Source organism: Pipra filicauda, unplaced genomic scaffold, assembly GCF_003945595.2.
Source record: "Pipra filicauda isolate LSUMZ 115617 unplaced genomic scaffold, ASM394559v2 scaffold356_size1356884_pilon, whole genome shotgun sequence".
NCBI classification, from domain to species: Eukaryota; Metazoa; Chordata; class Aves; order Passeriformes; family Pipridae; genus Pipra; species Pipra filicauda.
This window is the reverse complement of record NW_024104483.1, coordinates 248,690-274,717: the sequence shown is the minus strand read 5'-3', so window position 1 is coordinate 274,717 and position 26,028 is coordinate 248,690. Positions and strand designations below refer to the sequence as shown.

At 36.3% G+C, this 26,028-nt stretch overlaps 1 protein-coding gene across 6 annotated transcripts; it reads right to left on the bottom strand.

Annotated features, from left to right (window-relative positions):
• Positions 1-1,780: 1,780 nt before the first annotated feature.
• BRD9 (bromodomain containing 9) lies at positions 1,781-26,024 on the bottom strand. Of its 6 annotated transcripts, none has more exons than XM_027747386.2 (18): positions 25,887-26,024; positions 24,720-24,940; positions 22,945-23,077; positions 21,181-21,241; positions 20,120-20,264; positions 18,849-18,959; positions 17,909-18,021; positions 15,741-15,830; positions 14,798-14,930; positions 12,479-12,554; positions 11,115-11,210; positions 10,222-10,354; positions 9,398-9,509; positions 7,763-7,801; positions 7,236-7,307; positions 5,828-5,930; positions 3,022-3,189; positions 1,781-2,317 (listed from the first exon to the last, which is right to left on the bottom strand). In XM_027747386.2, exons 1-18 carry the CDS (start codon positions 25,957-25,959, stop codon positions 2,217-2,219), a joined length of 1,980 nt encoding a protein of 659 aa, XP_027603187.1. In that variant the 5' UTR covers positions 25,960-26,024; the 3' UTR covers positions 1,781-2,216. The 6 variants fall into 6 exon arrangements, with proteins under 6 accessions (XP_027603187.1, XP_027603185.1, XP_027603186.1 ...); XM_027747384.2 differs by having other exon boundaries at positions 17,909-18,084; positions 25,887-26,023; XM_027747385.2 differs by having other exon boundaries at positions 17,909-18,024; positions 25,887-26,023.
• Between the last annotated feature and the right edge of the window lie 4 nt (positions 26,025-26,028).

Here is a 26,028-nt window from a genome sequence, read left to right as displayed (position 1 = left end):
AGTTGGAGTGCATAGTGCTGTAAATAACTGACATTGCTTAAGGGTCAGATAGGATGAATAAATAAGCAAACCTTCCTCAGGCACAAAGTGCTTTCTGGTATGGTAATGATACAAACAACATACAGCCTTTGATACAACTAACTCATGGAGCCCATAAAGGCTGTTTTACAGAGTTTCATAAAGCTTGAATGTATTCTGTCTGAAATCCAAGATGAAAATATCAAATAAGATACTGCATGTTACTTCAGATTTCATTAGTAAACACTGAAGTTTAAACAAAACCCAAAACAAACCAGCACATTCCTCTAGAGGAGTATTTTGAACGTTCTACTGTGGAATTTTATCCAAAAGCTCAGGCAGGCAATTCAACAGCAAGTGTTTCAATAAAGATTTCCTCACCAACTGCAACTATTACTTAGAGTATATTACAGGAATCAATTTATATTTACTGTATGAGAAATGAAACCTATTTGAGATCAAGACCATATTAGCTTTAAAGACATTTTTCAATTAAAATTATTTTAGGGAGCTACAGACCGAAACAAGGCTGTGTGTCCATGCAAACACCTTCCAACAGTCAACACTGTCATAGTGCAGCAGATCATACATGTTATTTCCAAGAACCCCTGGTCATGATAAATCAGAATGTAAGAGCAGCAGAGCAGCCCAAACACATTGCCACACACGTTCCTAGCAACTACCAACAGAAAAACGTAGCTGTATGCTTTCTTTAGCATATCTACTTTGAATTAACAAATCTCCCTATTTAGACTTTATCAAAACTTTGCCATCAGTTATCTGACAGACTTCCTTGATGGTTCCTAAAAATTCACAAGTTTTTTTTTTGTTTATAGCTACATGCGGCATGATGAAATTTATCTTTTGAAGAAGCATATAAATTCAGACCCCAAACTCCTACTATTTCAGACTTAGTAAAGGAAACAAATTTTCTCCTGGAAAGAACAAGATATTTGCAAACATCAAAACTGCTTTTCTATTTTTATTAATATTTACAAAATATGGTAAATTCATAACATTTGTCTGCTTGCACATAGCAAGAGTACAAAATCCCTCAGTTTCGCTACTGATGCATTATCCTAGTGTGTTATAAAAGTTTTATTTTGAAATTACTGAAAAGCACACCTTATTCAGTATTTTTTCCATTCACTTAGATATACATGTCATATTAAAAAATACACATATTGTATTTTCTTGGTGTTGCAAGATACAAGGGATCACAAAAACACCCATCTTTTTCAGATCCAGGGTAGAAGTCTTGTAGTGAGCATTTTACTGCAACTACAAAGTACCATTACTCTCAAATTAAGTATTCTCTAGAGTGATTAAAAAACAGATTTAAAAATATGGGGAAATGCTTAAAAACAACTTCTGCAGATTATTAGCATTAGGAGGTGGGAAACAATAATGATCCCAATTGCAGTAGTTCTTTGTTTCTCTTTGGATATGTTCAGATTAAGATCTCAACAGAACTAGTAGATTAAATATCATGGCCAGTCTTTGCGAGCGAAGATTTGGGAAAGGTCATTACCCTTCAAGCCTGCGCAGTGGATTTTTTAGGTGAGACACAGTGTGCGCTGAACTGAGCCCACCCTTTAATCCTGAGGTTCATCTGCCGGGGCCGAGCAAGCTCGGACGGTGGCAGTGAGGTCCTCAGGACGTAGGTTTGTTTAGAGTGACCTTCTCCTAGATGGATGGCCTTACAGGGCTGACGAGCTCCATCTGCCCAGGGTCCCTGACCGGGAATCGAACCCGGGCCGTGGCGGTGAGAGCGCCGCATCCTAACCACTAGACCACCAGAGAACCCCAGATTAAACATATTAGAAATATTTAATGACTCCTGCCATGATTCTGGGAAAATTATCACTTTTTAGTTTCTATAAAATATGAATTTTTCTAACACATTATTTGTTGTTTTTCAGTCAAGATTCACACACCAGTAGACAACAACCTCCCTTAATACACAAATTGAAAGCAGTTCTTGGTACATTGCTAACAACACAATGCACTAAGTAGGGTTTTTTTTCTTATTTTTTTTTTCTTTTTTTTTTTCTTTGCCTGTTTAATCCTGCATATACAATAATATTATACAGGAATCCTCATAGAAAAGAGGACAAAATTACGGTTTCTGTCATGGACAAAAACTTTATAAAAACATAATACAATTAAAATACAAAATATATATAGTACATGTCAGATTAGTTACTAGTGGCATTTGAGGTTTCTGGAGACTGAAGAAATTCATAGGGATCATGAACCATGTCTTGCTGTTCTCCAACACTCAGATGAGAGGGGCTTCCTGTAGAACATGGGGAAAAAAAAATCAAAACTTTTAGAAGTACAGAAACATAATGAAGAGATAGTTATGTATATAAACAGCATGGTTATTTCACATTCTCAGTTTATACTTTTAAATTATATTTAAATAGGAGATTATGAAAAAGAAACCACAAGATTCTTAGTAATTTAGCTAATTGCTAATTTAGTAATTAGAAAAGTAGTCATATTACTCTGAGTTGAAAAATTATACAAAATGCAACTGAGTATCATCCAACCAACATCTCCTACCTTCTCAGAATGACACCAAATTGTTACGCAGTTTATCACCGAATTTTACAGTTAACAGTGGAATGCTTTGTAGTAGTTGCTGCAACTACGCTGAAGCAAAATAAACATTATATACTCCTTATATTTCTAAAGGCATTAAATGCAAGTCCTTATAGGGATTTGCCAGTCAGTATCGATTTACTTCACGATTCCTTCAATCACACCTACTCAAAAAATAAGTAACTACAATTAGTGCCCTGAATTCCAGAGGTCAAAAGTATGTCTTCTTAGTTGTCTTTGCCATACATATTTAAAAATTAAAACATGATCCTGCAGTCAGTACACTGTTCTATCAGTGTAGTTTCACACAAAGATTCATGTAAATTAAAATGTAAGTTTAAATGAATTTCTATTGGAACACAAGTACTGCAACTTCTGTGACACAGCTAACTTTACCAAGATGATGTTGATCTCTTTCAGAGGTATTGGAGAGGGAACTCAAATTGGATGAAGGCCGGGATCCCACTCTGTCAGCCTGAGCTTCATGAAGGTCCTGCAGCAGCTTAGTTGTTTCATCCAGATGTAAATGATTATCGTCATGGTCAAGCTCCTTCTTCACTTTTCCTAAGAGCCACCAGTTACCAACCAAAATCCATAATTAGCATATGTACATTGACTCATGAATTACCAAGTCTTATAAAAAAATTCTAAAATAAATCAAGTATTGTCTATTACACAAATGACCTCAATCTTGCATTTTCCTTCGCACTTCTAAAAAGCAACAGCTGCAGATCTGTGTGATATTGGAAGATGAAGGAAAGCGCCACAGGAAATGGCTGAATCTGAACTGACTGAACTGAACTGAAATGCCCACAATTTAAACAGCTGTAAGAGCTTAACTTTTCTTCCTTATCTTTTAAACTCCAGATATGAAATCATAGGATAATTTGCTTTGGAAAGGACCTTAAAGATCATCTAGTTCCAACCCTGCTGCCAGGGGCAGGGACACCTTTTACTAAACCAGGCTGCTCAAAGCTCCATCCAACCTGGCCTTGAACACTTCCAAGAGATGGGGCATCCACAGCTTCTCTGGGCAACCTGTTCCAGTGCCTCACTACCTTCACTCTAAATAATGCATTTAGTTTGCAGCAAAGAAGTCAGCAGAAAGATCACTTAAATATCTAATTTAAAATACAGTTAAAATAGGACATGTAATTTACAGAGGCAAAGAAATCTCCATCACAGAAGAACAGTATCTTCTCCAGTTACCGTGATTTTATAATAAGCCAAAAACACCTGAAATTGGAAAGAACTGGAAATATGTGCCAATATATGCTATTCTTTCATCTGAAGACCTAAAAATAATTCACTCAACTTAAAACAGGAAAATAAACTCTTTCCCTTTGTTTTCTTTGATGCAATTCTTGCTAACTTTTCAAGAATTATCATAAGTAATGCCATAAACTCTCTCTGGAAGCCAACTAATCTGGCAGTATGATTATTTACTTCTAGTTCAAAGAAGAAAACATAAGCAGTTTTCAGTGGCACAAGAAATTCACAGTAAGTTTGATATGTCTAAACATTATCTATAAAATGGATATTCGTTTTTTACTGAACTAAATAAAATTAGAGTGTGACAGGATAATCAGAGCTTATAATTGCTTTTCAAAATGCATCTTTGTCAGAAATCCTGCTGGAGGGCAGGAGGACTCTTCAGAGGGACCTGGACTAGCTGGAGAGATGATCTGATTCCAAGATGAATCAGATGAGGTTCAACAAGGCCAAGTGCCGGGTCCTGCACTTTGGCCACAACAACCCCATGCAGCGCTACAGGCTGGGCACAGAGTGGCTGGAGAGCAGCCAGGCAGAAAGGGACCTGGGAGTTTGGATTGACAGGAAGCTGAACATGAGCCAGCAGTGTGCCCAGGTGGCCAAGAAGGCCAATGGCATCCTGGCCTCGATCAGGAACAGCGTGGCCAGCAGGTCCAAGGAAGTGATTCTTCCCCTGTACTCAGCTCTGGTGAGGCCACACCTGGAGTGCTGTGTCCAGTTCTGGGCCCCTCAGTTCAGGAAGGACATTGAGGTGCTGGAGCAGGTCCAGAGAAGAGCAACAAGGCTGGTGAAGGGACTCAAGCACAAGTCCTATGAGGAGAGGCTGAGGGAGCTGGGGTTGTTCAGCCTGGAGAAGAGGAGGCTCAGGGGAGACCTCATCACTCTCTACAACTCCCTGAAAGGAGGTTGTAGCCAGGTGGGGGTTGGTCTCTTCTCCCAGGCAACCAGCAGTAGGACAAGAGGGCACAGTCTAAAACTGTGCTGGGGAGGCTTAGGTTGGATATTAGGAAGAAATTTTTTCCAGGGAGAGTAATCAGACATTGGAATGGGCTGCCCAGGGAGGCGGTGGATTCACTGTCCCTGGAGGTTTTTAAGATGTAACTGGACATGGCACTTAGTGCCATGGTCTAGCAACCATGGCGGTGTTGGATCAAGGGTTGGACTTGATGATCTCAGAGGTCTTTTCCAACTTGGTTAATTCTATAATTCTATGATTCTATGAAATCTGTGGAAATCTTCTTTTCCTTTAAGTCTTTCATTACCTTATGTTTTATAATAGATAGTTTGGCCTCTTTCACATTCTGAATTAAAAGTATCTTAAAACATAAGCAGGTTGTTAGCTTGGATGACACTTGTGAAGGCATTTGACCAGCTCAGCAGCCTGCAGAAATGGCAACAGTACTTCTAGCATTTAAAAGATACCTATCAAAGGCATGTATCTGAAACAGCATCATAATACTTTTACACAACTGCCTTATCTGAGGATAAAGTCTTTCCAGCACCTGAAGTTTCTTATGATTTTTGTTCTGGGATATTCCAAGTGGTGATATGATCGCCCTTCACATACTTACCTAATTCCCAAGTTATTTCAAAAGACATCATACGAAATAACATCATTTCTGAGCTAAAGCTCCACACTGATTCTTAAAATTTATGTTACTATGAACACAAAATACAAGCAAAGCTATCAAAATTGTATTTCTTCAGTTGTACAAGAAAAGTTAGCTTGGATAGCACATGGATGTCTCAAAGGAGAAACAGAGCAAGGTTCATTTATCTTGTACCAGCCCTAGACTTTTACTTATGTCAAAGTAGACTTGATACTACTTTTTGAACACTTTTTTATGTGTGTTTGACAGCAAATCCAGCTGTCATTTTGTCTGTGGTACAACTAAACCATAATTGATGTCCTGTATATTTAATTACTTACCTAACGAACTTAACATAGAAATATCAAGAGATACATCTGAATATGGTTTCATAGAGAGAAAATCTAAGTCAGAAGAGTTACTGTCTCCAGCAGATTCTCCAACCTATTAAAACACAAGAAATAGAAAGACTAGCCATAATGACAAGCTGTCATAATAACTTCCTAATGTTTAAGATAAATGCAAAATCCATTCCCTCAAAAGTGTGCATCACAACGCTTGAGACTGGGGCATCCATAACCATCTTGGCCAACCTGAAATTCACAGACACTTCAAACATGGTTCCAGGACAGACCAGTCGTATGAATGGCAAGGGATGTGCACAGTAATCTAAGTATCTTTTATCTGATATCCAGAACTGCTGAAACTCAATTACACACTCAACTCCTTCATGTCTCACAGAAGAACCCTAGTAGGTGTCCCTATCATGAACCACTCCCAGATCCCCTTTTCCCTCATCTCCTCAATGCATGAACACTGGATTTATTGATATTTTTAGTATGGTGGGCCTTCCTATACAAGGTATCAGCTGGAACTGGCCTCTCTAGTATTTCTTCTATACATGTGCATAATGACATACAGCCTGCACTACAACAATTTCATTTCTTTCCACACCTGTTGCCATACTGCTAATGTAATGGCACGAAGTCAGAAATCAAAGTAAAAGTCACTAAGCTTCGAAACCTATTCTAACAGAAGTCTATGAGGATGCCTATTCCAGCAGGAGAAATAAGACACTCAGGTAAACACATGACCAGGTATTATCTTTTAGAAATATGAAACTTAGCACTTTAATGAATTAATTTAACCAGTCACCTTCTAGACAAAGATGACTTTTCACAAAACATAATGAATACTTATAAAACTATAAAATTTTATTAGTTGCTATATTGTAATCCATATAATTTTTATGTGAATTGGCATGGAATGCAATGCATTAGTTCTGTTGTCACAAATACATTGAAAGATAAAACCCGCACCACTTAAAGAAAGATTTGATTAGTAGCTGTGAAAGCATAAAAGATATGCATTTTTTACCCATGCTTTCTACGACATTTTCAATGCATGTGGTAAAACTCATCTATACTAACGATTTTTTACAATTTTACAGCAGGTTGAATCTCAAATATTCATCAGCAGATCAAGTATCGTTTTCAGTTTCCTAAGTGATCTTCCTGCATTGGATTTAATTACACATGCTGAAATAAACTGGAGAATACAGAACAATAAAGCCACTAACTGTCAAAGAATTAATTTTCAGTACTGAAACATTATTCTAGATACTATAATTCTAATATTATACTTCAGACTATGCACATCCTTGCCCTGAAACAAAATGAATGTCTCAATAGTACTTTTTTGGGGGGTTTTATGTTTGTTTTTTTTCTTGTTCCTCTCCAACCATCTTACCATAATCTGTTTGGAAGAATCCAGACAGGTATTATGCAACTTGTGTTCTTCTTTTATAAGAACTGGCAGAACCTAAAGAACAAAAGAGTATTTTAGATCTTAGCATTTCATAGCTTATGCTTATATTTCCTAAAAATGTTTTATAATAATGCTTGTGTAATTTACTGGTTTAGGACAAGAAGATCCTGGGCCACCGCAGAACACTATCACATTTTGTGATGTTTGAGTAGAACCTTTATGAAAAAAAAAAGACTAGCTCTTCTCTAAGGGCAACCATATACATTCATATAAACAATTTAGAACTAACCAGGACAGGCTCTTCAGGACTAACCTAACAGCCTCCTCTTTCTCCTATACTCCACTTACCATCTTTTTCTGCATTACTATACAGAACAGGTGCACATTACATAAAATCAAGAACTTGAATGCTGGAAGCTCCAAGAACATCACTTTCTCTACCTTAAATGCCCAAACACCTTTTCGAGTTTAAAAAAAAACCAAACAGACTGAATGTCAGCATAACTTACCTTAACTTCATCCAGTGGTTTTACTGGGATGTTTCGCCTCTGGAAAGAAAGAATACTAACAATTGCTTATATTCAACATATAATAAAGACCTCTTTCTTGTACAATTTCAAGTATTTTCAAAATTCATGCACAAAAGAAGGCTAGAGACAGCTAAGTTTTTCACATATCTGCAATGCAATTACAATGTAATAGTTAATGTTCTGCAATAATTTAGCATTATGCATTTTAACTAATCTTTGAGTCCCCTTAAGCTATTTCCTCTGTTCACAAATTTTATATTCAAAAGCAGTATCTTAGTCACTACTTCAGCAACTTCTGAATCACAAATCATCTAAGGTTGTACTTTTAGAGATATTAATTCTTACTCAAATGTAGCAGCACAAAATGCTCAAGCATAAAACACCATGGCATATCATCACTGAAACACATTTAATTATGTGAAATCGGCGTATATCGACATATATCACAACTGAACAGCACTTCTAAGTCTAAATACCCACTGACCATTTGAAAGGTCTTCAGAAATTCTCATATGGAACCACAGTCATAGAACAAGGTGGCAAAAAGGAAAAGGCACATTTGTAAAGCTAAGTTCACTATGTTGTATACACACATTTGTATATGTAGAGAGTATTCAAAGTACAGGGTTGTAACTTTTTTTAACTAATCCTTTACATTTCTTCCTGTTTCATATACAGTCTTTTTCCTGGTAAAAAATAGCCAGAAAATTCTGAAGGATTGTCTTGTGGTTTTCATTCTATTGCCTCCTTTTCCCGAAACACCACACACCTTATTCTCTTTCTAAGTGTGCAGAGATTTAGCATAATCTCATTTCCACCATGTCAGGAAATCTAAGTACCTTCCATCTTCCCATCCTGCCTCCCTTTTTTTATTCCTCAATCATTCACAATGTCAGCATTTTAAATAGCAGACAATTATTTCAAACTAAGAGTGGTTTTCAGAGTGAAAATAACATGCAATTTCTATTAGACTATTTGGTCTTGGGAATGCAAACATTCCCACTAGAATCATACATATTTCTGAGAAAAATCTCTTCTGCAATCTTAGTATGAATCCCATCAGGAAAGTGTTTTTGTAAATAAGTTCTTCCTTCAGACATACTATATGAATTTAAAAGTTAGCACTGTTGGGTAAAAGATACCTGTACAGTGATATTAATCTGTTCTTCAACACTACTTCCATGTTCCAAACAATTAATTCTTCCACAAGAAGTATATTTTGCATTTCAATTAAGAAAAAAACCAAAAACCTCAACAAAAGCATAGCAATATAACTCAGAAGTAGGTACGTAAGTTATCGCATTGAGTGACAAGGCTGCCCAAACACTATTCAGTCAGTTGAACCCTGCTATGTCACATGCCCCCGCCCCTTCCTTTCTGCAGCCATATAGTGAACCACAGAGAACTGATCGAGCCAGAGATAAGAAAAAAAAATTACTCCTCTGTTGATTAATTCAGTCTGTAATTTGGTTCACAGCATGGCTGCTTGAACAGCTAAGCTTGAACTGCTTAAACTGACAGTGGAAAGCAAAGCACTTCATACAATATTGAAAAACAAACAGGTTCATTCTTGCTCTGATGAACTTGTGACACTTCTGTGCATCAAGAACACACCTGCTTTAGCTGATAAATAGTTTTGGAATGATCGCCACTGGTGATCTGGTCCAGAAGATCATCCACTATTTTCTTGCTGTAACTTCCAGCATCCTTCACGAATTCTTGTAAGCTAGCAGGAATGGAGATAAGCATTACAGAAAATGTTTATTTTTGTAAAAAATATTTCAACTCAAAATATGGTTTTCCCCAACAACACTACATTACACCTATATTTTCTTTGTTCTTTAACTCTTCCATGCTTCTTCAGAAAAACAATTAAGACAGAGTTTTTTTCTTTTTTCTCTCATTGATAGTCAGTTAAAAAACAAAACCCAAAAAAGAGAAAAAAGCTTGCCACTAATTCTTTTGGTCCAAGATTAAGAATTAATGAAAAGTGGTATTTTCCTTTTCAAGTAACTTTAACTCTTTTGAAACTTCGTGAAAAATATCACTGTTTTAAAGCCACTGAAATCTATTACTTGCCTATTTAAACTTATTTTATGATGGGTGTAAAGCAGAACACTAAAGCTTTAGCAACCTGAAATATGCTGTTGTTGAAGACCCTAATAACAGCCTTGCAATAAAACTGGATAATTTAAAAGGGCAAATGGAAAAAAAAATGCATCCCCCTACCTACAATCAAAAGCAAAAAAACAAAAAACCAGCACAAAAACCCCACCAACCAGGATGAAAGCTAGCTTCAAGTTTTATAGTGATTTATTTTAAAAATAAGTTTTAGAATAAAATATCAGGATTTGAACGCTCCTAGTTGGCATTTAGTCCAAATTACTTTGCATAAAATTACTACGATACGTTAGACTTTCTAATTAGGAAGTGCTTACCTTAAGGCACACTGTATTCCAGTTTCATCACCATATGCTGAGTACAAGAGTTCCATCTCGTCTGGTTTCAAATCATGAAATATAGAGTTGTTTTGCAAGGAAGGTGCTGTACTGGCACTTGTAAGAAAGGTTACTAAGGTAGAAGAAAGAGATGATAAATGATTAACACAAGTGTAAAAGACCACTTGGGCAAAAAAATTGTTTTCTGAAATGGATACAGAAAGTGCAGTGTCTTTTTTTCTCCAACTGAAATCAAGAGCAATATCTCAAGGACACTTCCAGACTCTAGAATCAGTGCAGCTATTTTAACCATATAAACAAATGTATTTATATTATTGGAAAATCAAGAACTAAGTTAAGCACCACACTCCCAGAAAAAAAAAGATTCATGGCCACACCTCCTTTTATATTTCTATTTTTTGTGTGTGTGTCTACTTTAGTGTTGGTTGCTAGTCAGTTTCTGGACAGCAGATTAGAAACTATTAAAAATATCAATAATACAAGGAAAAAAAAAAATCCACAGTCTGAGAAACGCTCGTCACGTGATGCAAAAATGCAAGTGACTGAAAGTTTTTTACCCTCAACTGTAAGCACAGTTAGTCTGGAAAAATTATCTCCCACAAAAAAACACACTACCATTATTGAAAAGCTTCTAGTGTGGCTGTAACACTAAGGCAAAACATTAATCCATAAACTTCCTAATTAAGTGATGTTTAATAAGAAGAAAAGTCATTTTAAAACTGCATTCTGCTGTCAGTGGAATAATTATACACTATAAGAATAACCAAGCAAACTTTCATACCAAGACAGGTAGAAACGGAAACTATTTTATTTCAGGTAATTGCTCAAATATTTAAAAAACAAAAAGCTAAAACATGTTCTTTGGCATTTACCTTTATTTCTTCGTTCATCTTTAAAGCCCAGTGTAGTGAAGCCAGGCAGTAATTTGCTTGACAGCGAACTCAGATCCACTGGATGAGTCTCTTCCTCTAATAATTTGATTTAAAAGAAGACTTAGAAAAGCATTTAATGCACACAATTTATGGTGAATATTTAGATTTTACTATTTTAAAATGTTGCAATTAACACAAAGACTAAATGTTTTTTAATCTATACATTAAGCATAGGTACTGTAATTCAGGTTCTCCATTTAAACTTCAAACACATGCTGTAAATATGTTTCCATGTCTAATTGACAAGATCTATGGCTTACTTATTTCATTTTTAGAGTATACATCAACGTGTGATGTATACTAGCTGATTCACAAACATTCAAGACCCAGATTTTATGAAGTGATAAAAGCAGTTTCTTATGTTGACGAAGTGGTAGTTCGTTTACAGAAATCCAGACACCATTACCATCACTGTCTAATCTTTCAGTGGCCTAATTTCAGAGGTATTAAAGCACATGAATTTTATTAATTTTTTATTTTCAGATATAGGGAAGGGCATGTTAGCAGACAAAATGCTCAATTTCATTCCAGAAAAATTTACTACCAAATGAAAAAGAATTGAGACAATAATAATGTTAAAGGCTCGTGTCTCCCAGTGTGATTAGTCTAAAGCACTCTTATATTAATCAATGAAACAAGAGATAAGCTGTGAACAAATTCCAATCTCAAAAGGTGCAAAGAAAGTGCTAAATCAACATGCCATACAGGAGCATAAAGACTATGACATTTCATTCATTACAAACTTTCAAAACTTCTGCATTTTGAGCTTGAAACTAAAACAAGTGAAAAGCATAAGCCAATATAAATAGCATATAGTAGTAACAGAACAACAAAAAAAACCCAACAGAAAAGATCAAGAAATTTAGCTAATGATTTAAATTAGGAAATAAAAAGGTAAAAGATTATTCTGAATTTCATTCTGTGCATCGCACATTTACATAGGATTACAGCACTTTCATTCACCTTCAGACTATTAGGTTTTAACACTAAACTGTACTTGCAGCAAAAGCTTGTATTCCAAGTCTTTATAAAGTTGTAGCAATGTAGAAGTGCTTATAAAGAGATATTATTTTATCTTCTTACTGTTAGAAATAGTAAAACAGAGCACCTGAAGAGTGAAAATTTGGAAGGCAAAGAGTAACAACTTTGGGGTGTTTGGGAAAATGGTTTGGGAAATAATTAATGAAAATAATAAAAATTGTTTAAAAATTAAAAAAAAAAATTAAAACTCATCTATACTACACAGGATCCTTGTGTACAGTTAAGACTTCAAAATCTGCTAGAACATTCAAGACTGCTTTTACCTTCCGCTTCAGGATCAGATGAATTTACTACGCTAAATAATAAAGTTCCATCTCCATTTTTTTTCAGATAACCAATCTGTGAACAGAACCACAAAGATACAGAAGTGATCATTCAAAACTGTTGAAAATTCAAAGAAGGAGTTACTTCCTTAAGAGAAAACTATAAAAATCATTTTTAGCTGTATTGGGATCCTGCACTGTGGTATTCACTTTTTAATACAGAGAATTATGGGTCACAGCTATTTAGCACCACTTAGCAAATGCTTCAGAACAGAAGACTTAGAAGTTCATATATGCAACTCCTTATTCATCTTTCTATATCAGATCTAATGTTTTCATCCAAACAAACCCAATTCCATTATCATTAGCATGAAGCCAGCCTCTCTGACTACTAAATCTAAAACACACTTTCTTTTTAGAAGCAGAACTCCTAGCCACAATCTAAGTCACTGCTTATTTTCAAATCTAGAATGAACTGCTTGTTTTCATATCTCACCCACAACTTTCTCTAATTAGAAGTACTTTTATGAACACACAGTCAAATTCTTAAAGAGGAAGAAGTGCTGTGACAGACCTATTGAATCACTCAAGCACAGTGCTCAAAACACACATGTGAAAGACAATAGAGTACACCAGGGTCTGTAAAGATAGAGCCAGATCTGATGCAACAAGCAAAGCTGATGCCAGAAACTGACTACACATGAATTGGGCAAAAAAAGACTAACCTGTCAGTAAACGGGGAAAATGAAAACTATTCTCTCCCTACAGAAATATTAGTACATACTTTGAAGTAAATTGAAAAATAAATCTCTCCCTATTTTGGTTTTTTCTCCCCTCCCTCTGAAAAACTTTAAAACTCTCTCTATACAGGAGGCCAAAGCTAAAGCTGGCATAAAATAAAAACAGAGGTAAGAAATGCTGGAAAGAGAATGATCAGGAAAAAAATACCTTCAAGTAATGGCAAAAGTTAACAATGGCTGAGCTCTAAAAACATGCCAGTGTTACCTAGACTCTGGGACACAGAGTGAGTTGTGCAGCTGATTAACAGCCTAGACAATGAAGAGCTGCACACCTCGAGCAACTTTCTCAAAAACAGACTGCATCAGCATGAAAGGCCTTTTCAGTGAAGCTAGTAATTAGCAGAACACTGGTATTGCTTTAAAGAATTTTTAAAAAGCCACTGTTAATTTGGAGGTTTCAAACAGCCTTCAATCCTAGCAAGTCTTCTAATTATCTAAAGAAACAGAAATATACTGAAGGTAAACCTTCACCCACTATTCTTTGAAGCTTTACTTCCTAATCCAGTTGAGCCTAAGGTGATTGCATAACAAGGGCCACTGCTCAAGAAACAGACATTTAAGTTTGAAGACACAACACCACTAATGCTTCAAAGCAAAGTTTCTTCTGCAACAGTTGTTAAAAAATTAGGTAGATAAGTCAGGATGTAGCAACATCCTAATGATTGCAGTGGCCACTACAGTGACAGATGAGAAATGAGAACAAGGGTGGTAATAAGAGTCCACATGAGTCAACCGAAACAGAGTAAACGTATCTCAATATAGGTCTGTAGTGAATGTCTGTAGCATTCACTCCAATCCCAGCATGAAGAAATGAAGGAATCCACCACCACTATCACACAGCCCATAAACAGATCGTTCTAAGAAAACTGCACCAATGGCATCATTGTCCTTCTAACCCTTGGAAGGGCACAAAAGCCAAACACATGGAACAACATCAGAATCGCATTCAGGACTATCAAACCTGCTCTCTTATCCCAGTTATTGAAGGATGTCTCTATTTTGTACTCATGCTACAGCTGACAGCTACTGCTTGTAGGTACAAAACTACAAGAGGTTACAGACTCTTCTCATGGAAAACTTCCCATCGGAATTTAACACTTAAAAATTCCTGAATTCCTTGAGGGGGGGTGAGGCAGGGAAGGAGGAATCCTAATAACACTTCAACCTATGCATAGTTTGCTTTTTCTGAGGTTGCAACAATAAGAAGAATGTGATGTTATTTTAATCACATGCTAAGGGCTGCAATTCAAGACTGAGCAACATTTCACTGCTTCCTGCAAGAGAATTTTCAAAGATGTTCAACACGCAAAATAACCCGAGATCCATTTAGGACACCCTACAATGGCTTTCAGTGGGAACTAAATGACACACAACAGCCATACTGGCAATCCACACAGAGCATACATCCTAGATGTTACAGTCCCAGAAAACACAACACTAAAGCCTGTCTCCTAGCATGAATCAAAGCATTCAATAGTCAGATACAAAATGGAATTGCAAACTGCACTGTGCAGTGGACCTTGCTGTTGGGTAGATATCGATTGATCCTATCCCGAGCTTCATCTGCCGCATGTTCCACTAGCGCCAGGACATGCTCTTCAGCAGTGCTGTCTGTCAGGCTGCATGCGTTTCCCTCAGGTTCAAAAATGCAGCTACAAAACAGAAGAGGAACAGCTGTAGAAATTAAAAGCGAAAACAAAACAAAGGGCTGAATTCTGGGTTTTCCTAATAGAACAATCAGTCCCACTACTCTCCCAGTGTCAGTCTACTTCAGCATTTAAGTGGAATCATAATCATACTATGAACTGAAGTTTTGGAGCAGAAGCTGAGAACTACTAAACTACTGAATTTCAAAAGTGTAATAGTTTCTGTACCTTGGTGAAAAGGAAGTATTACAAAACAGAGACTGGGAGTAAAACTGCATTAATACAGGGTGAATGCTATATGCATCTTTAGTCTCCCACATGCATGAATATGCTATTCTCACAAATTCCAAACAGAAAGATGCAGAGAAGATATTACTTGATGAGGGATGGAAACTATGTAACTAATCAGAGAAAAAAACCAACAGGCTTATCATATCGTTGCTTGCAGTAGGACACAGCTCCCAGTCTAACAGGGAGTCCTTTACTTCCTATGTTTGTTAGTATTGGCAATTAGCATTCCTAATCAGTATTAATCACACCATTCCTTGTAATTGAAATTACTAAATTTAACATTTATCTTTCAGTAGATCCCTTTCCATTAAAGCACCAGAAAAATAAAATTGTAACAGATAAGCATTTCCAAGATGGAACAGGACATAGGTATTACATAAAATCAGAAGAAGGTAATATCATAAGGACAAGCGTGAAGATATCACAGAATATGGCAGTCTTCATTATATTTTATATATTAAATAAACTTGGTACATCAAAATATTTCAGGGCATTATAGGGACATTAGACACTAGGGCCAAACACCTTAGGTACTGGGTAGAGCATCTCCTCACACCAAATCCATTTCTCTCTCCTGGGTTATCTTCTTCCATTTGCTTAGCTAAGAATTTCTCTCTGTATAGAGATTCAGATCCGATACACAAGTAAGTTTTGCTATTAAAGACAATAAAAAGATCACAGGATCATACTATTATGAGACAAATGTGTTATACAATTTTGTGTCATTGAAAATTAAGAAAGGGTGTACACAGCAGGAAACTCCTCAACAATTGGCACTTACTGTCACGCTCTACAGGATAATTAAAGGACAAGAATTTTAAGAGAATGTTCAGAAGGTTGCAACATCCTGAACAAAACTTTCAAAAACTACTTAAACATTAGGATGTCTGAGTGATGAAGTCACTTTTTAAACTACAGTATAGAGGTCTAAGCTGCTTTAACACTTTCCAAGCACTGACTTCCCTCTTTCCCTTTTTATAACTGTGAAATATGAAGGCAAAAATATCCACTATTAGGTTCAATTCTCCCCGCAAAGCTCTTACTGTTCATCAAAAAGAATAATACCAATCTTACTGATGCAAAAATACAAGTGTTTAAAAGGTCAAGTTAACTAGAAAAAACAAATTCATTCCAACGACTAAAGTTGCATAAACATTGAAAACAATAGGAAGGTAAATTAAGGTAAATCCATACCACAAACTCATTGCAAAGAAACCGGTACCCAAATAAAATCAAAGGTCAGTTATTTTTAACTATGTGAATTGTATGTTAAGGTACATATCAAAGACAGAGCAGTACTACATGGATTGGCAGTGCCATTTGCTTGCTCTTTGGCAAAGTACGAAAATACTCCTGTAGCAGAGTTTATGCAAGAATTAATCCTGGGCACCATACAAAACAAATTATGTATCTCCTAAAAAAAACAAAGAACCAAAACCCAAACTACCTCCCCCTCAAAAAGGTGCTTTCAGTTGATTTCTATATACAATTCAAAAAAGAAGGAGCAAATGACATTTTGTTAGTTCTCCATTATAAAGCAACAGGTATGTTTCTGTATGCTGTCAATAGAATAGTTTCCACTAAAAAAATTACTGTTTAAAATTTTTTTTGAAGACACATGTTGCAGTCTTCTATTTCCACAGAACAACTACATTAAAATACCACTTCTTTTATCAGACATTAAAGAGGACTACAAAAATGCTTGAAGGGTAAAAGAAAATAAAAGATCTGGCTGATTAGAACCCTAAAGTTCACTTTTAAAAAAAATGCGACAAGACATTTCACCTTTTTTACTTTGAAGGTTTAGGAAAGAAGCCTGCAGAACACATCCACATGATCAGATTATTTAAGACATAACTAGTGATGCTTTGTTATAGGTTTTCTTTCTTAAAATTGCAGCTGAGATAATACTCTACAATTTAAATTCAACATCTGTCTTTGGATGTTTATGCAAGAACACTGAACACAAGTTGTTTGTAAATTACGGTTTCTGCTAATCTCTCATAAAATAACTTAACTACATTTACATTCAAAAAATTTTACTAAAATTGGATTTTAGCTGTTATAAAAACATGGCTTTGTGAAATGGGGGTGCCTATTAGTTGGAAGATTACTATTGCACTAGTAATGTATTTTATAAAGAACTTAATAAGATTTCACTGGGGAGATGTTATCATCTGCTCCAGAAACAATCTCCTGTATCTACACATCATGCCAGATAAGGTTAAAGTTAAATAAAATCATTCACTGATCTGGGACCACTTTGCCCTCCCAGAAAGATCCTGTTACATTTTGATACAGTCATCCATTTTAGGAAAGGAGAAAAAAGGGACAAAATGCAAAAGGTACTTGTGGCTATATTCAAAATAAAGTAATATTTCTTAACATCATGAGAAGAAACTACTCATTACTTACTATAAAGAATAATAAAAATATCTATATAGACATTAACTGTAAGTGTTTAAAAGAATATGCAGTCATCTTCTGAATTGTTTGTTTCAAGTTGGGAATCACTGGGTTATTAAACAAGTTCTATAAATAAACAAGCAAACAAAATACAATAAAATTGTCCATTTATCCTATGGACCTCAGCAAAAAAGGCTGAAAAGAGGGTTTTTTCCTCACTTCTTTGCTGCTGTCTAATATTACAAAAGCTGCAACAAAGCAGTAGGCATGCCCATTAAAACCTTTACCTAATAACTTCTTTATTTTGCTTTTTGGATTTCTTGGTAGTCTCTGCTTGTACAGGAACGACTTCAGGGACAGGTTCTTCAACTGCTGTATCTTCATCACCCAGAAGAGCTGCCTGCTGAGAAAAATCCATGTCCTGCATAAACGACATGCTGCGCTTCAAAGCTAACAGCCGTTCCTAGAATCAGAAAGGACAGAGCGGCAGGGACTTAACCTTTCCCTCATAGCCAAGATGCTATGATAATGGGATGGGATGGGAATGGCCATGGCCTTATTTTGTTCTTAATGTCTCGTTTCCAATGGCGATGCAACATGATTTGGTCATGGTAGCATGGCATCAGAATTTCTGCAGCCCAACTATCAAGAGAGAAACAAACAAACAAACAAACTGCATATACAAAACCAACTATTTTACACAAAACTTACCATCACTGTAACACATGCACACACACACACAACATGTGCACACAGAGCAGCTCACCAAAACTTCATTTTAAAAGCCAACAACTCTATTTGAGTAAAAAGCGTATTTGCAACACACCTGAAAATTCCCCCACACCCAACACCTTGAAAAAAGTAGAGTTTTCTTGTTTATGCAGAAGTAAAACTTAAATGAGATCTTGTTTTTGAAGTTTCACCCAGAAGCAATATTTGACAATAGGGTTTTATAGATGTGAATCTTAATTGCTTCCACTGAGGCCAGGGGAAGAAACTCCTACAGACTTCTGCAGTGCAGATATAGTTGAGAAATAAATAAAAATTACTGAGTTATAATAAGAATGCTATCAAGCCCTTAAATATAGCAGCACTAACAGGCACTGCTATGGTTAAACATAGAAAGATGAAATAACATTTATCATTGTCACTAATTATGTTCCTTTTAAGTATGATAACAACAACAAAAAAAACCCAACTGTTTTCTGTTTTTAATAGGTCTCTTACTTTGCTCATCATCTTAAAGCCTGTGTGCAGTATCTTCTTGGCTAGCTTGTAGTAAACAGTATCTGGTCTGTTGTAAGTCATTGCATTATCACACATCAGTTTAAAATCTGCCTGTAAAATACAAGACAAAAGAACTGTTAGAAATTCTAAGTCCTTTATTAAATGACTGGAAGATACCATTCCACCATGGTAGCTCTGTGATGAACACAGTAATATTTTAGCAGCAAATTCATGGAGTAAATGCAAGCCAGAAAGTAACACAGAAATGCAAACGAGCCTTTTTTGTTTCTTCAAGATGCTCTCAAACTTCCCTTTTTAAGTAGTTGAATAAGACAGTCCAGCAAGCCAGAATTTAGAGACCTGAAGGCACTGCTGATGGCAAGGTTATTATAAATACTTTTTTACTATTTCCTACAAATCTCTGTAGCATACCTAACAAAACAGAATAATCTTTGTCAAAGCACTTGTAAGAAATCTAAGCCATTCTTTGTTCACCTTGCTGGACCTTTCAAGAGAAGAGATTAACCCTGAGAAGCAAGCCAATGCTCTCTGTCAAGTTTATTATTACATCAACACCACTCTAGGAAACAGTAATTCTGAAGGCAGCTAATAGAACTTCATGGATCAGTTAAGGAAAACTCCTTTCCTTCCAGGAGCTGGCGATATCACGAAAAGATTTCTTACTGCACTCTCTGTAAGACCACGATGCATCTAATAAAGGATTACAACAATAGCAATACATAAATTAGCTATGGCAAGTTGCCAATAAACTTGCCAAGTAACTTTCTGCCATTTCAAATGAAGCCATATGGAAATAAGACAATTAAAGATAAAAAATACGTAGTTGTTATTGACTCTTACACAAGAAGTTTCAGTATATCCATAGTTCTCTTGCAGACAAGTCAAAATTACATTTTAATCAATCTAACCAGGTCTAGATTAAAAAAAAAATGAAAAAGGAGAGGCAAGGAGACGAAAAAAAGAGCTCCAGGTTCTTCAACCACTTAAGATTTCATGATAGCCTCACTCCTGTTTAAGTTTAGCAGCATGCTTTCCATAGAACTTTAGAACATGTTTTTTGTATCCACAGTAATTTGTAGTAGACTGTAGTAGAATCTGACAAATACAGAGTATTCATAACACACTGAATACACAAAAGTGCTCAGTTCTGAACAAAATGCACATTAATTAATGTCAGAAAAGCTTCCACAGTTAAAAAGAATCTTCAGTTTCTTATTAGTTCTGAAATATCTACATCTTTATTAATTCACCTTGAATTCAGTGACTGATTTGTATTCATTTGCTGCAATTTTTTCCTTCATCGTACCAAAATCCATAGGGTGTTTTATTATCATGGAATATCCAGGAGCGATGGCATCCGTGACTGGAAAAGCAAAAAACCCATGAGGATCTTTCCTAAAAATAAAAACAATACATTTAGATTTATAGCAGCAAACAGAACAGTTCTTGTTTTTATACCACAATAATGACATAATGGTAGTACTTATAAAACAAAAAAACACCAAAAGCATTCTCATAAAACAGAAGCATGTTTGACAAATTTCTTGGTAAATTAAAGCATTTTGATTATACCTTTGTAGACTTTTTGAAACACATTAAAAAAAGTCTTTCAATTCAATGCTCAAATGATCAACTTAAGCTAGTTCTTGTATTTTTAATTAATTTTTGTATGTTTTCTACATCTCTACACTCCAAATTGGTCTTTTGGCTTCACTGAGTAAAAAAAACCCAATTCTTCTTGTTCATAAGGTCCTCTAAAAATAAATACAATGTTTAATATTTTTGAACTAGTTCCCAATTCAGCTTATTGCTATGTAATAAAAAGGATTTTTTTTTAACATGAGGTACAGGCTTAAGATCTTATTGAAAACAATAAAATAAAAAGCCTCTCCAAATCAAGGGGATTATCAAGTAAGCAGGTATAAATTTATTTTGTATCTGACAGGGGACACAGAAATAAACATAATTAAATTAAAACAGTTCAATCTTTTAAAGCATTACAGAATCATAACTGGGTTTTAATCCCTAAATTAAATCATCAGTATTTAATAAATTTAAAGTGGCAATTACACTGGCCCAAAACACTTACTTCCCTGCTAAATGCTAGAATTGTCAAGTTGGTAATAGTTTTCCCAAACTAATCTTTAAAAACCACCAGGTCTGGCATGATTGCAAAGGTTAACAGATATACTACAGTCAGTCTTCAGGCACTATTTTCAAACATAAAACCAGGAGAAGAAGTTGTAAAGTAACACATATAAATATGCATTAGACGCTGTCGACACAGCTGAACGTACAATACAGTTTATACCTTTGAAGCTGCCGAAGGAAGTGTTCTAGTAATTGCTGGATCGGTGTGCTCTCGTTTTCAGCTGCATTTTGAGATGAAAACACAGATAAGTCCAAGGAAACAGAATACAGGTATATTTATTTATTTAAAAACATAAATACCAGAGAGAACATCTTAACTACAAGTACAGCTTGTATATCTGAAGCTCAGCGTGACATACATTTCAAAGCAGAAGCATACAGTCCCTATTTCTTCTCCTTTACTGTTTTCTGAGCTTTCATCACATTAAAAACTAATAGACATTAAGTCAGATGTAATGCTAAGTCTAGTAGCTCTAAGAATATATATTAATAAGATTAAAATAAGATGTTATATATTTTTACAGGAAAAGAAAAGTGAAACTTGGTTGCTGAAATCATGCAATTGGGAAATCCACATTCTTACAACATGTTATCAGTGCAATTTTAATGGTTTCTTTACCATTAACCCCATGCAATTAGCTTCTCTGAACCTTTCAATCACTGAGTGACAAACAGATGCAGATTTGCTGGTACATGAGGTACTGATTACAATTTCACTTCCTGCACAGGTACAAATTACACCATTAATACTACTCGTTAATTACTTGTTCCATAGTTCAGAGAGGTTGCCTTTAATGCGAAGTTTGAAACACTAAACAAGCAGCATGCTGAAATCTAGAATTAAAACTCCAACTCTTCACCATGATATTGGAGCGACATTTCCCTTCTTAACTGGAATAGGTAAGGTAATTTATATGCTTTGAAATATCATTTTACAAGCAGATGAAAATATAATAAAGAGACTAGTTTTTAGCCTGTCAGTTTTCCAAGGTTCCTGACTACCCTGAGACATAAAACTCTGACCAGAAAATTTCAGTTACCTTGACAGTTGATGGCCAACATTCCTTAATTTAATGCCCAGTCATAATTAGAAAACTCCTCAATGATCAGTCAAAGGGCAGTGTTCCAAAGACAAGACACACAATATTCCTAAAGACACAGCTATTTGCTACCAGGTTCCACTTTCAAGCATATGTGTAACTGAGATCATGATGTATTTGAAAATTCTCTTAAGTAAAAGTTTCCACTGCATAATGTTGAGTTTTAACTATCGAGCAATGGCTACAGGTAGAAAAAGCATGACAAAATCTGAAATGAATAAACACACAGAAGTTGCCACACACAGTTCATAAATATTTTGGTTGGTGACAAGAATTAAAGATTGGTAAAGGAAAAATAGGGTGGTGGGGGTGGTGTCTTAGTCTAAAGACTATGGTCTTTAGAGACACCCTATCACAACTTCCTGTTAATGAAAATAGATACTAAAACTCAACATATGTTATTAAAAAAAAGACTGTAACAACAACTAAGCAGTCTTCACAAGATTTTTTTTTTTTGCCTTGAACTAAGGAAAACTGAAAATTCAGACATCCTGATCACTGTTCAGTAAATGCTAAGGATAAGGCATTAGGGGAACACTGTGCACAATAATACTTTTATGCTAGCTTTATTCTGCCAAGTAATAGAAGTCAGAGACAGATGTCCTTGGCAACTTCAGTCACCTGAAAACAAACCTACTAAAATCTGTAAGCACCATGAGGAATATTGACTTTTCAGATAATGCAAAGTTCTAAATGCTGAAGCAAGTGAAGTCTCTAGATTTCAGCAAATCTTCACGAAAATTTTACATTTTGGTACCTTTGACAAAACTGTTGTGCGTGCTTTTAAAAACAACCAAAATGATTTAATTCCTCACGCTGCTCACCTGGCTGAGTTCTGCATGCTCTGACAGGACGATCTGGAGGAGGTTCAACCTCTACTTTTTTCCCAGGATCAAAGTCATCAGTTTCTCCTTCAGTGTCACATTGTTCTTTCTCCCTTTTCCTCTTTTTCTCTTCCTAGCACAGCAGGAAGAAGACATCTTTTAGAAGAACATACTTGGAATGTGCAATCCCACACACCAAAAGAAAAGAGACAGCGATTTCTTTCATTTGGAATAATCATTCTATATCTTAGTCCTAATATGGTTCAAACAACACTGCATATATTTTCACTATCACTTTTTCAATTTTCTTCTCCAATTAAAACTAAACTGTTCATCTTTTGCTACTTTGTATTTAACATGGAAAAGAATGTTGAACTCTGAAACTATTTATATGTAAAATTTCATGATAACAAGCTACACTAGAGAGCAAAGGAAGTTAATTTACTATTCAGTAAAGATTAGTCTGGAGCTCTGCTTTGATCAGTGTACTTTTGTTTGGTGCATTTAACAGGAATGAGTAAAGTATATGATAATTCACAAAGCCCACAAAAGAACCACAAGGACTGCTCTGTAACAGTGGTGGCAATTAATGACCTCTTCCTGAGCTTCACAGCAAAGGCAAGCCTAAATCATTCCTATAATCTTGCAGTCATTATCCATGTTTTCACAGAAAAGCATATTTTCATTAGCCTTGTTTAGTCTGCTGTTTTGCTTCTTAACTATCTGTTAGCTTATTTTGAATGCACCAACAATGAAGTTCTGGGAAAAAAATCCAAACAATCCCCACACTGTAACTTAGTAAAGGCAATTGATGATGCAATACCTTGTATGAAGGACAGCTGTTTTGCTATATTTCAAATCCCAGCCATACTCTTAACTGAAACATTTGTACGAAGAATATTTTGCACTGTCTATGCTGTATTCAAGAGCTTCTAACGATCCTATGAGATATGTCACTTTCAAGCAATTGAGTCTAACAAATCAATTGGAAATGACAGATGTTAGCCACAAACCCATACACAGTAGCACCAAAAAAATCATGATATGAGCAAAACTACATAACAAAAAAAGAACTAAAAAAGCAGAGAGGTCAAAGAATCATTAGTACACAAAAGAAATACTATTAAAATTAAATTGTACAAGTAACTGTACTGTCAATGCCTTCTTGCTGATTTTAATCAAACTCCTTAAGGTTCAACACAGACATCTAAGGTGACCACACCATTTGCTACTAGCAAAGTCACAAAGCCTTGCATGAAGGTTATTCTAAGAGCCAATCTAACTATTGTACCACAGTACTCAACAGATCAGATCTCAGAAAGCTGTTTTGAGTAAACATATCAATTTCAATGTCCAGTAACTTGGCATATCTCAGGAAGAGAAATGCAACCAAGATTTATTTGAAAAGCTGAAAATACCCCCCCTGAAAGGGTAGCAAAACATGATTGTGACCTGTCTGAAATACAAAACATCCAACTTAAAAATGGAAGTATTCATTCAAAGCAAATAAATAAGAAAAATGAGCAGTTACAAGAAGGAAGCTTTTACTTTGTTCATAGAATCATCACAAGTATATACCTCCTTTAAATGGTAAAAATACACCAATACACACACAAAGGTTTTCTAAATTTATGAGGTGCTGAGTTCAGACAGTAGGCTTCTTGGAATAGTGACTGAAACAAACAAAAAAAAGCTCTGGTACTCTGCACCAGATATTAGATCTGATAAGCAAGCATGGTGGCTGCTGTGCCTGAATTCTAAAACTCTCAGCTTACCTTTCTTTTTCTTCTTTCTTCATCATCTAGATGCTTTTCTTTTTCCTTCTCAGACTTTTTTTTCTTTTTTTTCTTCTTTTCTTTATGTCGTTCTCGCTCATGATCTGATCTGTCATCATAGTAACTGGAATCATGCCCTGACCCGGAGAGTTCGGTCACTTCGCTTCCTCCAACTTTAAGCACCAGCTTTAAGGGTTTTTCCAAAGGTTTATCCACATAATCTAAATTAAAAAAAAAAAAACAAAAAAAAACAAAAAAAACCCCCCAACATTTCATAAATGCACAGAGAGATGATAGCACACAGCAATTACACAATCACAGAACCAATTCGGTTGGAAAATACCTCTGAAGTCATTGAGTCCAATCTATCACTGAACAACACAATGTCAACGAGATCATGGCACTGAGTGCCACATCCAGTTTTTCCTTAAACACCTCTGGGGATAGTGGCTCCACTACATCCCTGGGCAGCCCATTCCAATATATAACCACTTTTCTTCCAAAGAAATTCTTCCTAATGTCCAACCCGAACCTCCCCCCGCTGCAGCTTGAGGCTTTGTCCTCTCATCCTATCACTAGTTCCCTGGGAGAAGAGCCCAACTCCCACCTGGCTACAACTTCTTTTCAGGTGTTTGCACAGAGTGGTAGGGTCATGCTGGAGCCTCCTGTTCTTCAGGCTAAAGACCCTCAGCTCCGAAGCTGCTTCTAGAAATACTGTTTGTAAGAATTTGCTGCACGTCAAAAATATACACAATACATTTGGAAAGAAAACAATACCTAAGACTCATAAATCCAAACTAATAGACAGTCGTTACGTTGTGATTTTCCACAAATCCGTAACACGGAAGAAACCGAATCCTCGGCTTTCCCTGAAAACGTTGCAAGGTCCTTGTCAGAGCAAGGTGAAATTAAGCATCACTCGAGCACCGCAGAGACCGGATCCCACCAGGAACAGCCGCAGGAACCACGGAGACGGCCGGGCTCACAACCCACCCCTCGTTCCGCGTTCCCCAGGCCGCCCCCGTCGCCGGCAGCCCCGGCACTTAAACCAGGGCCTGTCCCTGTGAGCCCCCCAGCCCTGCAGCGATGCCGGGTCCCGCCGACAGCCGGGGCGGAGGGAGGGGCGGGCGCGTCCCGGGCACAAAGAGGGTCTCCCCCGGCGCTTACCGCTGTAGGCGGTGGCGGAGGTCGAGCGCCATTCTGCCTTCTCCGCTTTGTGCTTCTTGTGCTTCTTCCCCATGGCAGAGCCAGCGCCGGAGCCTGAACCAGCCCCGCCGGAAGCGCCGGGACGGGCGGACCCTCCCACCCC